Raw genomic sequence first — 18,182 nt, forward strand, 5'->3', positions numbered from 1 at the left:
GAATAGAAAAAAGGTGTAAAAGACATACAAGAAAAGGAACTTCATTTTTAATATCTAGATGTACTTCAAATACAGTTGTACATAAATAAGTAATTTATAATATCACTTTCATTATTTTATGAGACCAAGACAAGAATATATTCAGAGTTCTGCCCAATAAATGCAAACTCACTTTCAAAAGTTATGGCAACTACTTTTCTTAAAACAAAACAAGTTGATTTTTGGTGTCATTCTTGCCTCCCCTGATCTTGCGATTGTTGCGGCCCCTTTACTGCTGCTAGAGGGTATTCTCCTGTTCCCACTGAAGTCAAAGGCAAAACTTCGACTAACATCTATGGAGCAAGATCAGACCCACAATACCTCTCCTCTTTATTCTTCCCAATGCTAGTTCTGTGATGTGTAACAGCTGTAACATTCAGCAACACAAAACTGACAGCAAGAGGAAGAAAGAGCACAGCAGTGTGAAAACGCAGATGTCAGACATGGTCAGTTCTGTTGGGTCCAGATTTATGTGTGACTTTCAAAAGTTTTAAGCAATGTATAATTACAGTGGCCTTGATTCACCTCTGTTATTCCACTTTCATGTTGGCATAACTCCACTGAAATCAGCGGAGCTACACTGGAGTATAGTAGAGATGCATCCAGCCCTGTATTTTAAATGATTTTTTTAAAGTGTGTTTAAAAAAAAAAACACGCACTATAGTAAATTAGAGCCTTACAGTAAAATGTCACAGAAGTAGCACTGTTAAAATAAACAGAGATTTAATTCCACATGATAAAACTGAGCCACCCTCCATCACTTCCCACTGAATTTAAAGCCACACCCTGCTGTGTTTGTTGATGCCTCTCATTTTTTACAGTCGTTTCATTTTCATACATTATCCCTCCTGTTGGTGAAAGTAGAAGCATAGCATGTTATGAGCAGGGACAAATAGCAGCAGCAGATGCAGAGATGGGAGAAAGCAGAAGATCACGAGACAGGCAGGGCTAAATGCTTGAGAACAGACTCCAGTTTTGAAGGTTCAGGCCACAGTGTTTAGATGTCTAACTTCCTGACTGTACCTGCACATCAGGGGAGACATCCTGCCTGCACTGAAGTCAATGGCAAGACTCCCACTGACTTTAACGCAGGCAGGATTTCAGTTCAGGCACTGAGAGTCCTAAATACTATGTGTGCCTGCAAACAAAATCAGAGAACAGGTTAAGGCTCCTTAAACATTCGGCCCCTAATACGTGTAGCTAACAGATATTCATTAAAGGGACAACATTTCAACATTCTAAAAACAATGTGACTGCTGCAGCAGCTCGAAATATTTCCAATATTCTCTGTTAGTAGTAGCGGATTACTTACAGCCCCTTTGCAGTACAGACGTAGTCGCCCCGTTGGAGTTCGAACTATTACAGACATTCTCTTTCTGTTACTATCAGAAAACAAACAGTCATTTTAAATTATTTTCTAATCAGATCTATGGTTCTAGGAGTAAAAGCACAGTCTGATCCACAAGTTTTCTTCCATACACTTGGCACATTTTAAACTAGGTCATACAAAAACACTCGTAAATGTACAATACATAACAATCTTACACATGTAGAAGCAGCAAAGAATCCTGTGGCACCTTATAGACTAACAGACGTTTTGCAGCATGAGCTTTCGTGGGTGAATACCCACTTCTTCGGATGCAAGCAGTCATGCTGCAAAACGTCTGTTAGTCTATAAGGTGCCACAGGATTCTTTCCTGCTTCTACAGAACCAGACTAACATGGCTACCCCTCTGAATCTTACACATGCCGTTTCTATCTTCCGATCTTATGCTTCTTTAATCAATATGAACATAAATAGCCTGATTTATAGTAGTTTATGGCATACAGATGCACACCCATATTTGCATTCCTAATGTAATTCCTAATTGCAGCAAGGGAGGTTTAGGTTGGACATTAGGAAAAACTTCCTAACTGTCAGAGTGGTTAAGCTCTGGAATAAATTTCTAAGGAAGTTGTGGAATCTCCATTATTGGAGATTTTTAAGAGCAGGTTAGGCAAACACCTGTCAGGGATGGTCTAGATAATACTTAGTCCTGCCATGAGATCAGGGAACTGGACTAGATGACCTCTCAAGGTCCCTTCCAGTCCTAGGATTCTATGTGTCTGTGTTTGTATAACAAGGCTGGAGGTAATATCACTGTTGTATATGGCAAGGCAACACCTTTAACTCTGGACAGCAAAAGATACTAGAAAAACATCAACAGTTTGGAGGGAATTCAGAGAAGAGCAACAAAAATTATTTTAAAGATTTACTTGCATGAAAAGAATAAAGGTGTATGAGGAAAGAGTTAAATTACCATGGATATGCTAGTACTCTACCTTATGTATTTTTGACCCCAAAAAGGAATAAGAATTGGTAGAATTGTTTAAGCAGGTATAACTAGGAGTAATGAGATAAAAATGAAAAAAAATTAGGCTGAATGTTAAGAAAACTACATTTGGGGTATATTAGATGGCAGAACAGTCTCCCATAGGAAGTGGTGGTAATCACTTGAATCGTTTCTAAGTGGACACTCAAGAATATAATGTACAATCCTGCACTGGCAGGGGTATCAATTAGATGACTTAATGGGTGTTTTTCAGTTCTAAGTTTTATGTATGTTATTAAGGGACCTAGGCACTGTTCCCACAGATGAAGCAAGGGGGCTGATTTCATAAACCCTGGCGAAATGCCCGTAAAAAGAATACTATCAGCACACTGTAAACTATGCAAACAAACCTCCTGCTTTAGGAGAAATTATTCAACAAATGAATGCAGGGTTCTTCAAAACATACAAAGGGGCGAACAATGGGGACTTTCATGTTCCTCTTAAAAACATTAATTTTGCCTTACTAGTAAATTGCATTTTGTGAGTTTCCCCCCAGTTTCAAAAACATGGATTGGTTCATCTGACACTCTAGGAAGCTAGGCAGTATCTCCCACCTTATGCAGTTTTGTGCCTCTTCCCAGTAGCAATCTGTGCACTAAAGATTCAGAAAAAATTTCCTAGCAAATAATTAGCTTCATATTTACATTCAAAACAAAACAAACTACATAAAAAGAATACTAGGATTTCAAAGTAGAGCATACACAAGTCAGGAAATGTCAAAGTTAAGATTGGTCACACAACCTTAACTCTCTCTGCAACTTTAACTCTGTCCCTTGTGCACACACATTCAGTACCGAGTTTGAGTCTCCACTTCTCTACAAGACTTTTACTCAGTCTAAACCCAATGAAATCAAACAAGTTAGACTGGCATAAAACAAGAGCGTAGAATTGAGTCCTGTGAATGAAGCAGGGGTACATAATGAATAGGGCCCTACCAAATTCACAATCCATTTTGGTGAACTTCACAATTATAGGATTTAAAAAACCATAAATTTCATGATTTCAGCTATTTAAATTTAAAATTTCACAGTATTGTAATTGTAGGGGTCCTGACCCAAAACAAGTTCGGGGGGAGGGTCGTGGTATTGCTGCCTTTACTTCTGCGCTACTGCTGGTGGCGGCACTGCCTTCACAGCTGGGCAGCTCAAGAGTGGTGGCTACTGGCCAGGAGCCCAGCTCTGAAGGCACCGTTGCTGCCAGCAGAAGCACAGAAGTAAAGCTGGCATGGTATGGTATTGCCACCCATCCTTCTGCACTGCTGCCTGCAGAGCTGGGCCCTCAGTCAGCAGCTGCCACTGTTTGGCTGCCCAGCTCTGAAGGTAGCAGTGCAGAAGTAAGGGTAGCAATACCGCGACCCCCCTAAAATAATCTTGCAACCCCCCCTGCAACTCCCTTTTGGGTCAGGACCCTCAGTTTGAGAAATGATGGTCTCCCCCGTGAAATCATTATAGTATACGGTAAAAGCACACAAAAGACCAGATTTCTCAGGGGGAGACCAGATTTCGCCATCCATGACATATTTTTCATGACCATGAATTTAGTAGGCCCCCAATAATGAATGAGACATGGCTCTTAGTTCAGAGCCTCAGTTTGGTTGAAATTCTGAGGATATTTTGGAAATAACAGAATGCAATGATGGAATTAAAGTTTATTGTAAATACACAGGCAGAAGGGGACAGAGTAAAGAGTTTCTGAGCAATCTTAGCCTTGGCAAGTCCTGCCTTTTTGGTACTTCACTTTACAACCTTTTTAAAACAAAACAAAAAACAGTTTTTTGTAGAACTTTGCTTCCTTCTGTGCATACCTTCAGTCACTATATGGAATGAAGCAGGACTCCTTGTAAGTACGATAAGATAAAGTACATGGGAGAGCATTTGTCTTCCTTGTCTCTTGGACTGAACTTTCTCCTGACAGGCTCTGCCCTGTTGAGTCTCCTACTCATAGCAGACATGTAGGACACTCTTTTATCAAAAAGAGTCCAGGAGCTTTGCAGCAAACTAATGGGCCAGGGGAGCTTCCACCTCCTCCTGGGTCCTGGAATTGTGTGAGCAACCTCATCCTCTTTGCTGGAGTAAGATGCTACTATAGATGTGGGAGGGACAGGATAACAACAAGAGAGACTTCTATCTGTGGGCCCGAAGAGAATCCATGAAGGGCCAGAAAAGATCCCTGTAGTCAAAAGATGCAGGGAATTTCTGTGACCAGAAACCCTTCTACTCCCAGTGCTTGGGTTCCTGGATGATGACTCCACTCCCTTTATGGAGGTCACAAAGCAAGTCGAGACATCCACAAGACCCAGTGAGAGCCATGGGGGCACATCTGAGGAACATTCAGAGAAGGAAAGGAAAAGGGAAACACAACCTAGACAAACCTTCCCCCTCACCATCCTCTTCCTCTTCAGCAGGCCAAGTCAGCTTGCCACAGAAATAGGCAACAAAGAAGGCCCAAGCAACAGCTGAGTCAAACCTGGCCTTGGTCCACAGAATTGAGGGGGGCCAGGCATTAGAAGTGGCAGAAAAGCCCTGTCTGACTGGTACAACCCAAACCCAGGTGCAAAGAACGAAACATCTCCATCTTCTCAGCAGAGGGAGAATCTATGGGCCTTACCCTGTTATGCTAAGGTTCTCTTACACAGCCAGAGTGGTGCAAAGGATCCTTAGTATAAATGAGAATTAGGCCTGAAGTCTCTCCTGCTGGGAAGCAGAAGGGATACTGGAATTTGGGTGGTCAGGCTGCTCCCAAAAAGGGGTATGAAATTTCCCTCAAGTGGGAGATTCCCTGTACTTGTGTGGAAATCATTAATTATATTTTGCACTTATACAGTGCTTTTCATCTGACATTCTCAAAGCATTTTATTAAGGCAAGGTGAGAATCATTAGCCCCATTTTACAGGTGAGGAAATCTAGGTGCAGAGAAGTGAAGTGATCTGCCTAAGGTCACATTGAAAGTCTCTGACAGAGCTAGAACTAGAAAAGATGTCTCTTGACCCCCCCCTTCCATGTCTGACCACTAGACCTCTAATTCCCATTTGTAAGAAGGAGCAATTTATTCACCCGAGATTGAGGGAAATGGCAAATCTAAAGGAAAATGGATGATTTAACTAGCCAACCAACTATAATTTCTTTAGATTCCAGTGAACCTGATCATTAGTAATGTTACTAGCACATTTTCTCTCTTATTTGCTGCCTTGCATTTATTTAATATCTGCAGAAGTAACTTACCTAGAAAACTCCAGAACATTAAGAATTTCAAAGGCTTCCTCTTTCCCCAGCTGCAGAAAAATACAATGTACAGAAAATTAAGATGATGTGAACGATGCATATATGTATAGAAGCATCATGATTTCAAATGTGATGTGATGATAGCTCCCTCTCCTGGTTAAAGAGGTATACTGTCCTATTTCAGTCTAACTGTGAAGTGGCAAATTCAGCCCTCATTTGCACTTGTACAACTCCAGTGACTTTCAATTTCTCTATTACCTTACGAGCCTGCAGTCACTGATTTTAGTGGGGTTGCATCTATATAACAGAGGAAATTCTAGCTCCCAATCTTTGCAAGCACATAAGTATGCTTTAAAAAAGCCTAAATATTTAAACCTGCTAAGTAAAGGCCACTAACATAAGGAAAGGGTTCAAATATGGTCATAGATATAATAAACAGTGCACCACCTGAATAAAAATTTTCCCATCAGATGCAAAGACACTACTGTGGTAACAAATCTGAACAGGCCTAATAAGCAGGATTCCCCTAAAAGTGTGCACATTTATTTCATGTGTCAGACTGCAATGTACAGGACCAATATGCAAAAGAGACCAAGATTTTCTGTGAAAATTGCCACATTTAGGAGCAAACCCTGGTATTACCAACAACCCTCCCCTGCACAAGCACAACGTTTCACAGATGCAGTGAAATCTGTTTCATTCTACTGCACTGGGAAGCAAGTGCTGAGGGATCCAATGAAGGGAATGGTGGGGTTGAGTGTGGGTGGGCTGAGGGAACAGAAATGAAGGGTTTATGGATCCACAACCAATCCTGTAGCAGAGCAGAGGTCCAGGACCCAACTGTTGCCTCAGAGCGGCACTGGCAGCTGCAGAGCTTGGCCTAGGGAGGGAGGATTCCCTACCCATAGAAGAAGCATCACATAGCTCAGATACAGTACTCAAGCTGTGTGCTGGAGGCAGGATTTGTTTTGTGGTGCTCAAATGGGCTTAGCTATTTTAGCGATAACACCAGGTGCAGAGCAGGTGGGAAGGCTCTGGGCAGTTCCAAACAACACTGCACAGCCAGGACCTACAGCACGCTTTTTAAACCAAGTAACAGTGTTTTGAAGTGTCCTAACAACTTTCATGCCTTCCTCTAAATAAAACTGAGAAAAGGTGGCGCTGTTCAGAAAAAATCTATACTAAGGTCTGGCCTGGAAATTACAAGATTGATAGCTGTACCCCCCACTCTCCTACCCTTCTTGAAGGTGTATTCAGCCTTTGTGATACTGTAACTAGCAGGGGTGATTTACAAAACAAACACACATCCAGAACGGCACACAAGAGTGACACATTAAAACAAGCAAAACCCAAAGCCCTGGATGTATCCCATGGACCAAGTTCTTCTTAGGGCTAGTCTACACTTACCTGCCGGGTTGACGCGGTGAGTTCGACTTCTCGGAGTTCGAACTATCGCGTCTAATCTGGACGCGATAGTTCGAACTCCCCGCGCGCTCCGGTCGACTCCGGTACTCCACCACTGCAAACGGCGGTGGCGGAGTCGACCTTGGAGCCGCGGACTTCGATCCTGTGGCATCTGGACGGGTAAGTAGTTCGAACTAGGGTACTTCGAGTTCAGCTACGCTATTCACGTAGCTGAACTTGCGTACCCTAGTTCGACCCCCGCCCTTAGTGTAGACCTGCCCTCAGTTGCACTTGTATAAATCCAGAGTACCTCACACAGATGGCTGTCAACTGGATCAGAATGTGATCCCATGTCAATGGAATTGTCCACATTTATTAACCTTAATCTGTTCAATACACCACACACACACACACAAAGCATATCTTCAGGAGGACATACATTCAGTGAGGAATAGAGATTCAGCTCTAGCAGATGCCAGGACTTAGAAGTTAAAGGGACAGTTACATATGTCAGAGGGTGTATGTTAGTATCTGTGGATCTCTAAAAAGATGTGTAATGTGCACTGGAGAATAGAATAGATTATGTTTTGTTTTGCAGTGAATACTTCTACTTCTTCAGTGAAAGTGAAGAAGTGAAGAAGTGTGTGAAGCTCATCATGCAAAAAAACTTAGTCATCTATTATGTGCCACAGGATTCTTTGTTGCAGTTACATATGTAATTACACTAAAGTACATATTCGTTCCAATCTATGTATTTTCTTTTCTCTTTGGGGGAAATCTTCTCCCCAGTGCCCAGCTCAAATTAATGTGCTTCCCAGAGCATCCCATAGGGGCAGCTTCAGTTTACTGCCTCGATTAGTATCTGTTGCTCTTTGCCTGTTCCACTGAGGAAGGACCCAGGGATTCACCTCTAGCCAGATCCTTGGCTCTGTCCATCCCACTCTGCCAAAACCTGTTTGCATATGGCCTCAGAGGGAGCCCTGCAGAGCTGCCCGTGGACCCATACGAAGGGGATGTATCCCATGCACACAACCTTGAAAGCTACTGTACACCGCACATGCTCTACTTACCGCATCAATGATAACTGAATGTGGAGTTCTTCCTGTGAAGATATAGCCAAGCTTTTTTGCTCCTTTCACTAACGCCCCTTCATCTGTCAATACAAGGAACTTTGCTTTATTGGGGACTAATCAGACATATAATCAGATGACAATGGAAAAAAACTACTCCCATGAGCACTGCATTGGCAGGATACAGGCAACAGGCAGCTACTAAATCAGAGACGTCTAAAATCTGTTACCGAGAGGAGCTACATCAGCAGCAATTAAAAAGTTTCCATCATAACCCTTAGATAAAGCACGCTTGCAGTGGCATTCCTCCTACAAAACTGCATACAGATTACCAGGACTGCACACATGTGCTTTATACTTGGCATTCTGTATATAACGCATTGTATTTGTTGATGCGTTAACCTATCCTAAATGCTCAATTACTGAGGGACAAGCTATACTCATTGCTATATTTGCTTTCCACAACCAACTCTTAGTATAAACTTTCATGAGTGATGTACCTGAATATTTGGATGCTAATATCTAAACTGTATCGTTAAATGTATTAACCTAAATTTGGGTTATTGCAGATTATGTATTATACGAATTTTATGACTTTTAAACCAAACTTTGTACTTTTGGATAATCTAAGCACTATACCCAGTAGGGATGTAAATAGTGGTAAAAAAAAGGAACCGTGTAACTGATTAAAATTTTATCGGTTACATGGCTAAATGTTTTATGCAATGCTCTGCTGCCAGCCCCTGCACCCGGGGATCCCGGTCCGCCACCTGTGGCTGGGGACTTCGCAGCCAGCTGCCAGCCGCTGCACCCGGGATCCCGGCTGCTTGCCCGGGGACTCCGCTGCCACCCCTGCGCCCAGGGTCCCTCCTGGCTGTTGCCCCCAGGAGGCAGTGGAGTCCTGGGATCCGGCCAGCAGTGGAGTTTAATCATTAACTGTTAACTGAAACTGATGAGACTGATGCTTATCGGTTAACTGGTTAAACATTTACATCCCTAACACCCAGATGTACAGACACTCCTTTCTTAACCTGTGTATTATATAATTGTAACATTCACTTTAATACAAAATTTTAAATCTGTTACTATTGAAGAGCCACAGTTTGTCTGTTCATGTTTTGTAAAGTTTTCTTTAAACTTCTCTGGAAAATTAGGAAGATCAAAGCTACGTACGTCAATATTTATACAACATGCATTTAATCCAACTTCTGCTGAAATGACTCAACAAACTTCTTTCCACACAAAAAATCACCATATTCTATTGAAGACTGGGGAAAGTAATGAAGAGCTCAAATAATTCTGCAAGTTGAAACTCAGAGGCAATGCCTCAGGCAGTGGAATGTACCACATGCTTAGAGAAAGACAAGTGGCAAGGTCTGAATTCCCCTGTATCGGTGGGGTTTGCAATGTCCAATTCCATTGATCCTGGTATATCCATGAGGAAAGCCTTCCCACACCCTGAGAGCAGAACTCACAGCTGAGCCTTCCTGTTGTTGGCTCTTCATCCCACTCCTGTACCCAACCCTCCTTGAAGAGAGGTAAGAGGCACAGAGCGGAATTCATGCTCCTTGGACTACATTAAGCACTGAACAAATCTCCACATGGTAGGATAAAAAAAATCAAGTTATATAAAAAAAACCAACAGTCACTGAGGGGAGCTTGCCACAGAGCTACTCCCCCCACTCCAATCTGCGGGGTATGTCTGTTCCTTCTGGTCTCCTTTGTTCCCCTCAATAGCACAGAATGGAGAGGAGCATGGGCCCCAATAAATTCTGGACTCAATTCTTCATTGTCTCATGTCCCGTGTAGTTGTTTACACCTTCATAAAGTGGGTGCAGGATGCTGCCAAAGTAGAACAGTGGCAGTGTTTGCACTCATTTCGCACAGGCATAAAGGACAGCACAAAGGGCAAAGCAGTGGTAAATCGGGTACTGCTAACTCATTGACGGGGATAGCTTGTGATTGGTTGCTGCAAGGATACAAAAAGGGGATGGAGGAGTCAAAAATGGAGTCTCACCTTGCTAGTTGCCACAAAGGGGTGGCAAAAGTCTTGGGTTGTGGGCCCACCCCACCCCTCTACATAAGCCAGCAGAAGCAGCTGGTAGCAGCAGAGATCACCTCCAAAGGATGAAGCAGTGGCTGTGCTCAATCTGTACAGTGGTGAGCGCCAGGAGATAGTGTACCCTCTGTGCACGCTGGTGTCTTGAAGGCACCATAAATCACATTATTAGTCATACAGGAAAGGAGATTTTGTTTGCTCTTAAATGTGGTTTTTAATTTAAGAGCATTTTTTTAAAAGCTCTTGGCTTCTCTCTCCCACCCCACAAAAGAAGGAGAAAATGACCAACCTGGTGAGGAGGCCTGGTAGATTATTGTATTTCCATCTCTCTCAGGAACAACAGTGTGACACATGGCCAGCAGAGTGAGGAACTCCTGTATGTGAGCAGCTGTGGGCTACAATGAACATTACCAAGTTAGTCTGGTACTTTCATTACAAGGAGACTCAATGTATAAGACATAGGCAAGTTCTGGATTTTAAAACAGAACTCAGTCTCTTTAGATGTGCAACACTCACCTCTCTAACTCAGGGTATTGCCTCTTTCACCTCTCAGCCATACTAGAATATTGGAGATATCAAGAGCCAATGCTAATGAACTCTCATTCTGTGTGCAGCACTCAATCTACAGATAAATTACTTACACATACACACACAGCTGGAAAGCCAGAACCATTGTCCTTCCATTCAAAAAAACAAAAGGGGCTTGATTCTGTACAGCCCTGCACCTTGTGTAGTCATTTACATCTTTGCAAGGTAAAAGCAACCAAATTAGTGTAAAATGCTACCATTGGTCTAGTGACTGGAAAAATTGAGATTTGGTAGCATTTATACCAGATTTACACAGGTGCAAATGACCACATAAGGAGCAATGTAGTATAGGATTAGGCCCAGATGCTCTGCTAAAAAGACTTGTGGAGACAAACATCTTAATTAGTTCTAAGAGAGCTGTACAAATTTATGAGTGGGATTATATGGCAGGGTTGCTTGTGATGGTTGGGGGCAGGGCTCGGCAGCCATGAGCCTCACTACTGAGGTCCTGCTGAGCATTTTCTCTCTCTCTCTCGTGCCTGGTTAGCTAGTTCTTACTCACATGCTCAGGGTCTAACTTATTGGCACATGTGGGACTGGGAAGGAATTTTCCCCCAGGACAGACTGGCAGTGACCTCAGGGGGGTTATGCTTTCCTCTTCAGTGTGTAAGTGCAGGTTACTTGCTGAGGTCATCTGTGTAGCTCTCTCAATCAATTTCCTGCCATTGCAGGGGCCTTGAGCACTGGTGCACCTTGGTCTCTCCTATTCTCTGCCTGTGGCACACAATTGTTTAGTCTCCTGTGGGCTGTAATACTTTGGTCTAATTTCAGTTGCTGGGATTAGTGTGTGGATGCTGGTGGCCTATGATATACAGGAGGTCAGACTAGATGATCTTGTGGTCCCTTCTGGCCTTAGACCCTATGACTATGACTTGAGCTAAAGGTGAAATCCTGAAGCTGACAGCAGTAGTAAGTTCCTTATCTTCTATATGGGTTGGCCAATAGAGGACAACACCACTCACCTCATCTTGTAAACCTCAGCCTGAACTTTACACAGCCAAAAATGCACAATCAGCTACTATACTGTCCTGCTAGTGTAACCCACACACCTCCTGGGTATGGTGTTCTGTCATATCTAGTGGCACCGAGACCACTTAGAGAGAGAGATATTAATGAGTTTTCTCTACAGCCTTAGCTAATAGGCAGTTGGCTTTTAGCTCATGCAGTAGAGGTTCATGCACTAAGCTCCAGAGGTCCCCAGTTCAATAGCAACCAGGATCTGTCAGTGTTACAAGTGGGGGCTTGTCCAGGATTTCAACTGGGAACACTCTGAAGCTCAGGACGCGCTTCCTCAGCTAGGAGAAGTAACCTTCACACCTACTGGGTGTGGTGTTCAGTCCCATCTAGTGGCACTGAGACCACTTAGAGAGAGATATTAATGAGTTTGCTCTATAGCCTTAGCTAACAGCCAGTTGGCTTTTAGCTCATGCAGTAGAGGCCCATGCACTAAGCTCAAGAGGTCCCCAGTTTGATCCTGCCCACCGACAACCGGGGTCTATCAGTGTTACACTAGCACTGTAGCTGGCCTTGCTGAATACACCCATGAAAGCTCATGCTCCAAAACATCTGTTAGCCTATAAGGTGCCACAGGACTCTTTGCTGCTTTTAAAAATGACCTGAGATTTTATTTAAAAAATTATTCCAAGTTTTCCAGTACTCACTCATAGATTCAAAGTGCAGAAGGGACCATTGTGATCATCTAGCCTGACCTCCTGTATAGCACAGGCCACAGAACTTCCCCAAAATAATTCCTAAAACAGATCTTTAGAAAAACATTCAGTATGGATTTACAAATTGTCAGTAATGGAGAATCCTCCATGACCCATGGTAAATTTTTTCAGTGGTAATTACCCTCACAGTTAAAAATTTACACCTTAGTTCCACTCTAAATTTATCTAGATTCAACTTCCCACCATAGGATCGGGTGATATCTTTCGCCACCAGACTGAAGAGCCCATTATCAAATATTTGTTCCACAGGTGGGTACTTATAGACGGTAATCAAGTCACCCCTTAACCATCTCTTTGTTAAGCTAAACAGATTGAGCTCCTTAACTCTAATTACTATAAAGCATGTTTTCTAATCTGTAAATCATTCTCGTGGCTCTTCTCTGAACCCTCGCCAATTTATCAACATCCTTCTTGAATTCTGGGCACCAGAACTGGATACAGTATTCCAGTAGCAGTTGCTCCAATGCCAAATACAGAGGTAAAATAATCTTTTTACTCCTACTTGAGATTCCTGCTTATGCATCCAAAGATCACATTAGTTCTTTTGGCCACAATGTCACACTATGAGCTCATGTTCAGCTGATTATGCATCATGACTCCCAAATGTTTTTCAGAGTCATTGCTTCCAGGATCGAGCCCTCCATCATGTAAGTATGGACGACTTTCTTTGTTGCCAGATGTATATATTTACATTTAGCCATATTAAAATGCATATTATTTGCTTGTGCCCAGTTTACCAAGTGTTCCAGGTTGTTCTGAATCAGTGACTTATCCTGTTCCTTAGTTACCACTCCCCCAATTTTTGTGTCATCTGCAAACTTTATCAGTCATAGTTTTATGCCTTCTGTCAGGTCATTGATAAAAATGTTAAATAGCATAGAGCCAAGAACCGATCCCTGTGGGATCCCCCCGGATGACGATTCCCCATTTACAGTTACATGTTGAGGCCTATCAGTTAGCCAGTTTTTAATCCATTTAAAGTGTGCCATGTTAATTTTATATCATTCTAGTTTTTTAATCAAAATATTGTGAAGTACAAAGTCAAACATATTTCAGAAGTCTCAGTATATTATATCACTACTATTACCTTTATCAACCAAACTTGCAATCTCATCAAAAAAGATTACAAGTTGGTTTGGCAGGATCTATGTTAAATCCATGTTGATTCGCATTAATGACGTTACCCTTCTTTAGTTCTTTATTAACAGAGTCTCATATCAGGCACTCCATTATCTTGTTTAGAACTGAGGTCAGGCTGACAGGCCTCTATGTTCTCAGGTCATCCTGTTGACCCTTTAAAAAACCTGGTACAATATTAGCTTTCTTCAAGTCTTCTGGAACTTCTGCAGTGCTCCAAGACTTATTGAAAATTAACACTGACCATCCAGTGAGCTCCTCAACCAGATCTTTTAAAACTGTTGGACACAAGTTATCTGGGTCTGCTGATTTTAAAATGTCTAACTTTATACCTTCTATTTACCATCGTCCCAAAAACTAGTGGAATGGAAAGAGCATTATCACTCTGCATCATCTGTTTTTCCCCCAAATACAGAACAGAAATATTTATTGAATACTTCTGACTTTTTTGCATTATTATTGATAATTCTACCATTTCCAGATAGTAACAGACCAATACCATTGTTAGCATTCTTTTTGTTCCTAATACATTTTAACAACTCCTTCTTATTGTCCTTAACTCTGCTGGTCATAGAGTTCTACTTGTGTCCCTTGACTTTCCTTATCAATTTTCTACAATTCTTAACTTTTGATTTATAGTCATTACTATCAACTTGCCCTTTCTTCCATTTGTTATATTTTTTCAACTGCCTTTCATTTCCCCTCTAATCTAGGTTGGTTTTTAACCAGCACAGCCTTCTTCCTCAATTGTAGGATTGTGGCTTTTGGGGCATCTAGTAAGGTGTTCTTCAAACAATTCTCAATTATTCACCTTTTTCTCAATTCTTCCTGCCCAGCTGATTTGGCTCATAATTGTTTTCAGCTTTGTGAAATTGGCCCTATTAAGTGTCTCGTGTGTGTATACATAGAGAGAGAGAGAGAGAGACAGAGACAGAGACAGAGACAGAGAGATCTGGACTTTATTCTGCTTACACATTATAAATGTGATCAAGTCATGATCACTTGTACCTAAGCTACCATTAACTTTTAGTTCTGTGATCAGTTCCTCTTTATCTGCCAGATTCTGTGAGCAGGTCCTGCCTCATACCAGGCCTCTAATACAAGGGCTTATGTCTCAGGCTCTCTTCCTACTACAAGTGACAGAACCAAAATTAAAACTCTGGAGTTACTGTCTCCGAGTCCTGTAATTCAACTACTATAATTTCACTTCACCTTGCCCATTTTTTACCATTAAAAAAATAAGTTTTGTGCAGCTTCAGAGGTAAGGTTAAAAAGAATTCTGCATCAAACTGCAGTTCTACAGTAAGTACAACCTATGTAAAAAAATTCTAGGACTGACACTCTTTGAAGCCTAGAATGTCTGTTCAGTCAGCGTGAAGCAACAGAAACAGCTACAAACATTGCTGAGGGCTCTTTTTGTTTAGAATATCACCAGGTTGAATAATCCCAGAATTCACAGAGAACAATTTTTAAATTCTCAGCCATTTTGACTTTACAAAGTACAAATCATGCGACAGCAAGACATGTATTTATGCCAAGCCTAGAGTCCTAGACCATTGTGATAGCCTAGATAACTCACTCAATTACCATCTCTATTCTACAGCTAATTTGCATGCAATAATCTCATTGGTTGTATGAGGAAGACTGCAAAGAATCTGAGCAAGTTCAATCCTCCATGGGATTCACATTCTGTTACTGCCCGACTTTTAAGTTCTCAGCCATTTTCAGATTTTATTTTAAAAACCACACATGATTTTACTAATTATACCCATGCAAAAGCAAGGGCTCGCGGCTACTAGTAATGCGTAAAAGCCCACATTACACTTCAACTGTAAAATCCACGGCCATTGGCAAGGTTTCTGATTAATTCTTTTTTCACAATACTAAGGCCACAATATCTTGCAACAGCTACTGCATGACACTTCAATTAAAAACTAAGCTCAAAAATTGTTGGGAAGCAGATGTCTTAGAAAAAGAGAACAGTACACCTAATCAATATATGGTTAGTTTACTTTGTATATTTGTTTTATACTGTGAATATTTTAATATCCCATGTACAGTTAAGAATGGAATTTGGCTCCCATTGTTAGACCCCTATGGGATTGCATGGGTATATCTTAAGAGCAGAATTTGGATCCATCCTGAGCAAATACCGGTAATCATCTAATTTATTATTACATCGGAGAGCAGAGACTACATTCAAGGACATGAACAGATGGTGTATCATCAAAAAGAAATGTGAGAAATGGAAATTTTATTGTCCAGGAGGTTATATGCAGTTGCTGTGTTATTTCTAATGAAAGCGGTGAAACTTATACCCCCATCGCCACAAAATACACAGCCTGCTGGATTCTCATTTCAGCATCTGTTCTGCAACCCTTTGATGTCCACATAACAAATATATTACCTAGCTTATTATGCACTTTCACAATTTCTTTCCATCTGAACCTGCCTTCCCCTGCATCATAGGTTTTAAGTGCTACCTCCTCCTCTATTTGGCTTATATGAAGCCAATTTAATTTGTTGCTGTCTTTATGTTTTCACAGTTTACAATGGATTACATGGCAACCTCCCAATTCTATAGCAACAGATCACCAAACAGTGAGGCCTATCGCTTCAGCTCTTTCACACAGCTGCCATTTGTTTTCTTGCTATATTGTTCCAGTACAATATTTATTGTGTCAATGAAGACTGAGACAGAATGTTCAAAATACTACCTCAGAATTATGTGCAAAGATCCTCATGTTCATTAACAGCTTCTGTGGTTATCATTCTGATTCTCCATTTAAAGTGTACCCTCTGCCCACACAGACTATCAGATTCTGCATTATTAGTTATGGTTTTCATTTAATAGAGGAGAACCCAACCATTCTGTCTCTGAAATTCTAACAGCGGAGTATTCCTTGTTTAGCCCCTTGGGCCATGCCCCGGCACAGATGCCACCACTGCTTTAACTCTTGATTCCCCTCCCGTCCTTCTTTTAGTCCCATTTTTCTTTTTTATCTATCTGGGCATTTTCCTACTTTTTTATTTTGCTCTTTATCTTGTTTTCCTCCATATCTGCCCACTAGTAGCTCCCACTCCTACAAGCCCCATTGTTTCCAATCTTCTGTCTCCCAGGCACCAGTTATTCCCATCCAATCATGTTAACCCTAATTTTAATATTTGTGCTTAGAAGTAGAAATCTATTTCTTTTCAAATTTCACCCTAAAAAGAAAACCCCTATGGTATATGTAATCCTTACCAAAGCACACGCTGGCCAAGATCCTCAACCCATATACATTGCATCCAATGCACCATGCAAGTGTGGATTTTAAAACAAACATACTTACAAAAATCCAAATTTGCAAGTATGATGATGCCTTCATTGGGTTATGTGAGGGGAACTGAACCCAGGACCACCTGATCTAAAAAGCATGACCCTTTACTGCTTGAGATAAAGGGCAGGGTCTGTTAAAACAGGAGGCAGCGGCAGACTCACAAAACCTCATTATGGTGTCTGGCCACTAGAGAGGGAACAAAGACTCATGCTTTGGGAATACTGGGTCCTCTCTGCCAGCAGAGCGGGTGCATGCACAATCACAAGTACCCAATTTAATTGTCATGGATTTGGAAATCTGCACCTGTGTGCCATAGCAGGTAGAGCACCGTTGTTTCTATCCCCAAGAATCTCCAGACAGATACAATGAAAAAAAATATAACAGAAAAAAGACTTTAAAATGCATCTCTAACTTGGTTGTGACATTTAATGTTAGATCAGCTCCACGGTTCATAACATTTCCAGAAAGGAAGTGGATTGACTTATTTTTCAGTCAGTTTGTTCATAAAGTCTTACAAAACATTTTGCAGGGTCACGTGATGTGTATTTACTACCCACAAGATAACAGGTCTACTACCAGCACAGCTAGCAAAATAATTACCCATTTTAGTCCCAGGTGGGCTTGGGTCTCACCATTGCTAAATGCCTTCAAATCAGTGGTTTTCAACCTTTTTTCATTTGCAGACCGCTACAAAATTTCAAATGGAGGTGTGGACCCCTTTGGAAATCTTAAACAGTCTTCAGACCTCCAGGGGTCCATGGACCAGAGACTGAAAACCACTTTTCTAAATGCAATGTGACAAGAACAAGTATCACTTCTCATGTCTACCACACCTGTTTGATGCTCAGTCCTGTAAAATGCCGGGCACCCCCTGAAACATGAAGTCACTAGGAGTTGAAGGTATTCAGCACCCTTCAAGCACAGACATAGAAAGAATTCATATCTGAGCTCTCTCAACATCCAAACAAAACTCATTTTCCTCTAACTGTCATGGTCTGAAGGTCCCACAAACATGGGAGAAGATGGTTTGTTTGTTTGTTTGTTTAACAAATTGCCAGCCATTACTGAATATCTGGGGGTTTTTTTAACTGCACATATCAATGAGAAGGAAGTGGAGAAGGAGTGTGGACAATCAGCTTTTTTGAAAATTATTCTTTTTCCTCCCAAGCCACGGCAATTTCTTATTGTTTGTGTGCTGATGAGTGGATAAAGTTTGGGCTGAAGCAGTTATTTCCTGAAAAG

The 18,182-nt window shown here is 41.6% G+C and overlaps 1 protein-coding gene across 5 annotated transcripts in view; it reads right to left on the reverse strand.

The window, feature by feature from the left end:
• ATP8A2 (ATPase phospholipid transporting 8A2) overlaps nucleotides 1–18,182 on the reverse strand; it is a 541,088-nt gene that overhangs the window by 427,686 nt on the left and 95,220 nt on the right. For all 5 annotated transcript variants that reach the window (XM_039520497.1, XM_039520502.1, XM_039520500.1 and 2 more), the window contains 4 exons: nucleotides 10,455–10,560; nucleotides 8,107–8,189; nucleotides 5,633–5,682; nucleotides 1,352–1,421 (listed from right to left, as the gene is read on the reverse strand). In XM_039520497.1, coding sequence (XP_039376431.1) covers nucleotides 1,352–1,421; nucleotides 5,633–5,682; nucleotides 8,107–8,189; nucleotides 10,455–10,560 — 309 coding nt within the window. The remainder of the gene's footprint in view (nucleotides 1–1,351; nucleotides 1,422–5,632; nucleotides 5,683–8,106; nucleotides 8,190–10,454; nucleotides 10,561–18,182) is intronic.

This window comes from Mauremys reevesii, linkage group 1 (genome assembly GCF_016161935.1).
Source record: "Mauremys reevesii isolate NIE-2019 linkage group 1, ASM1616193v1, whole genome shotgun sequence".
NCBI lineage: Eukaryota > Metazoa > Chordata > Testudines > Geoemydidae > Mauremys > Mauremys reevesii.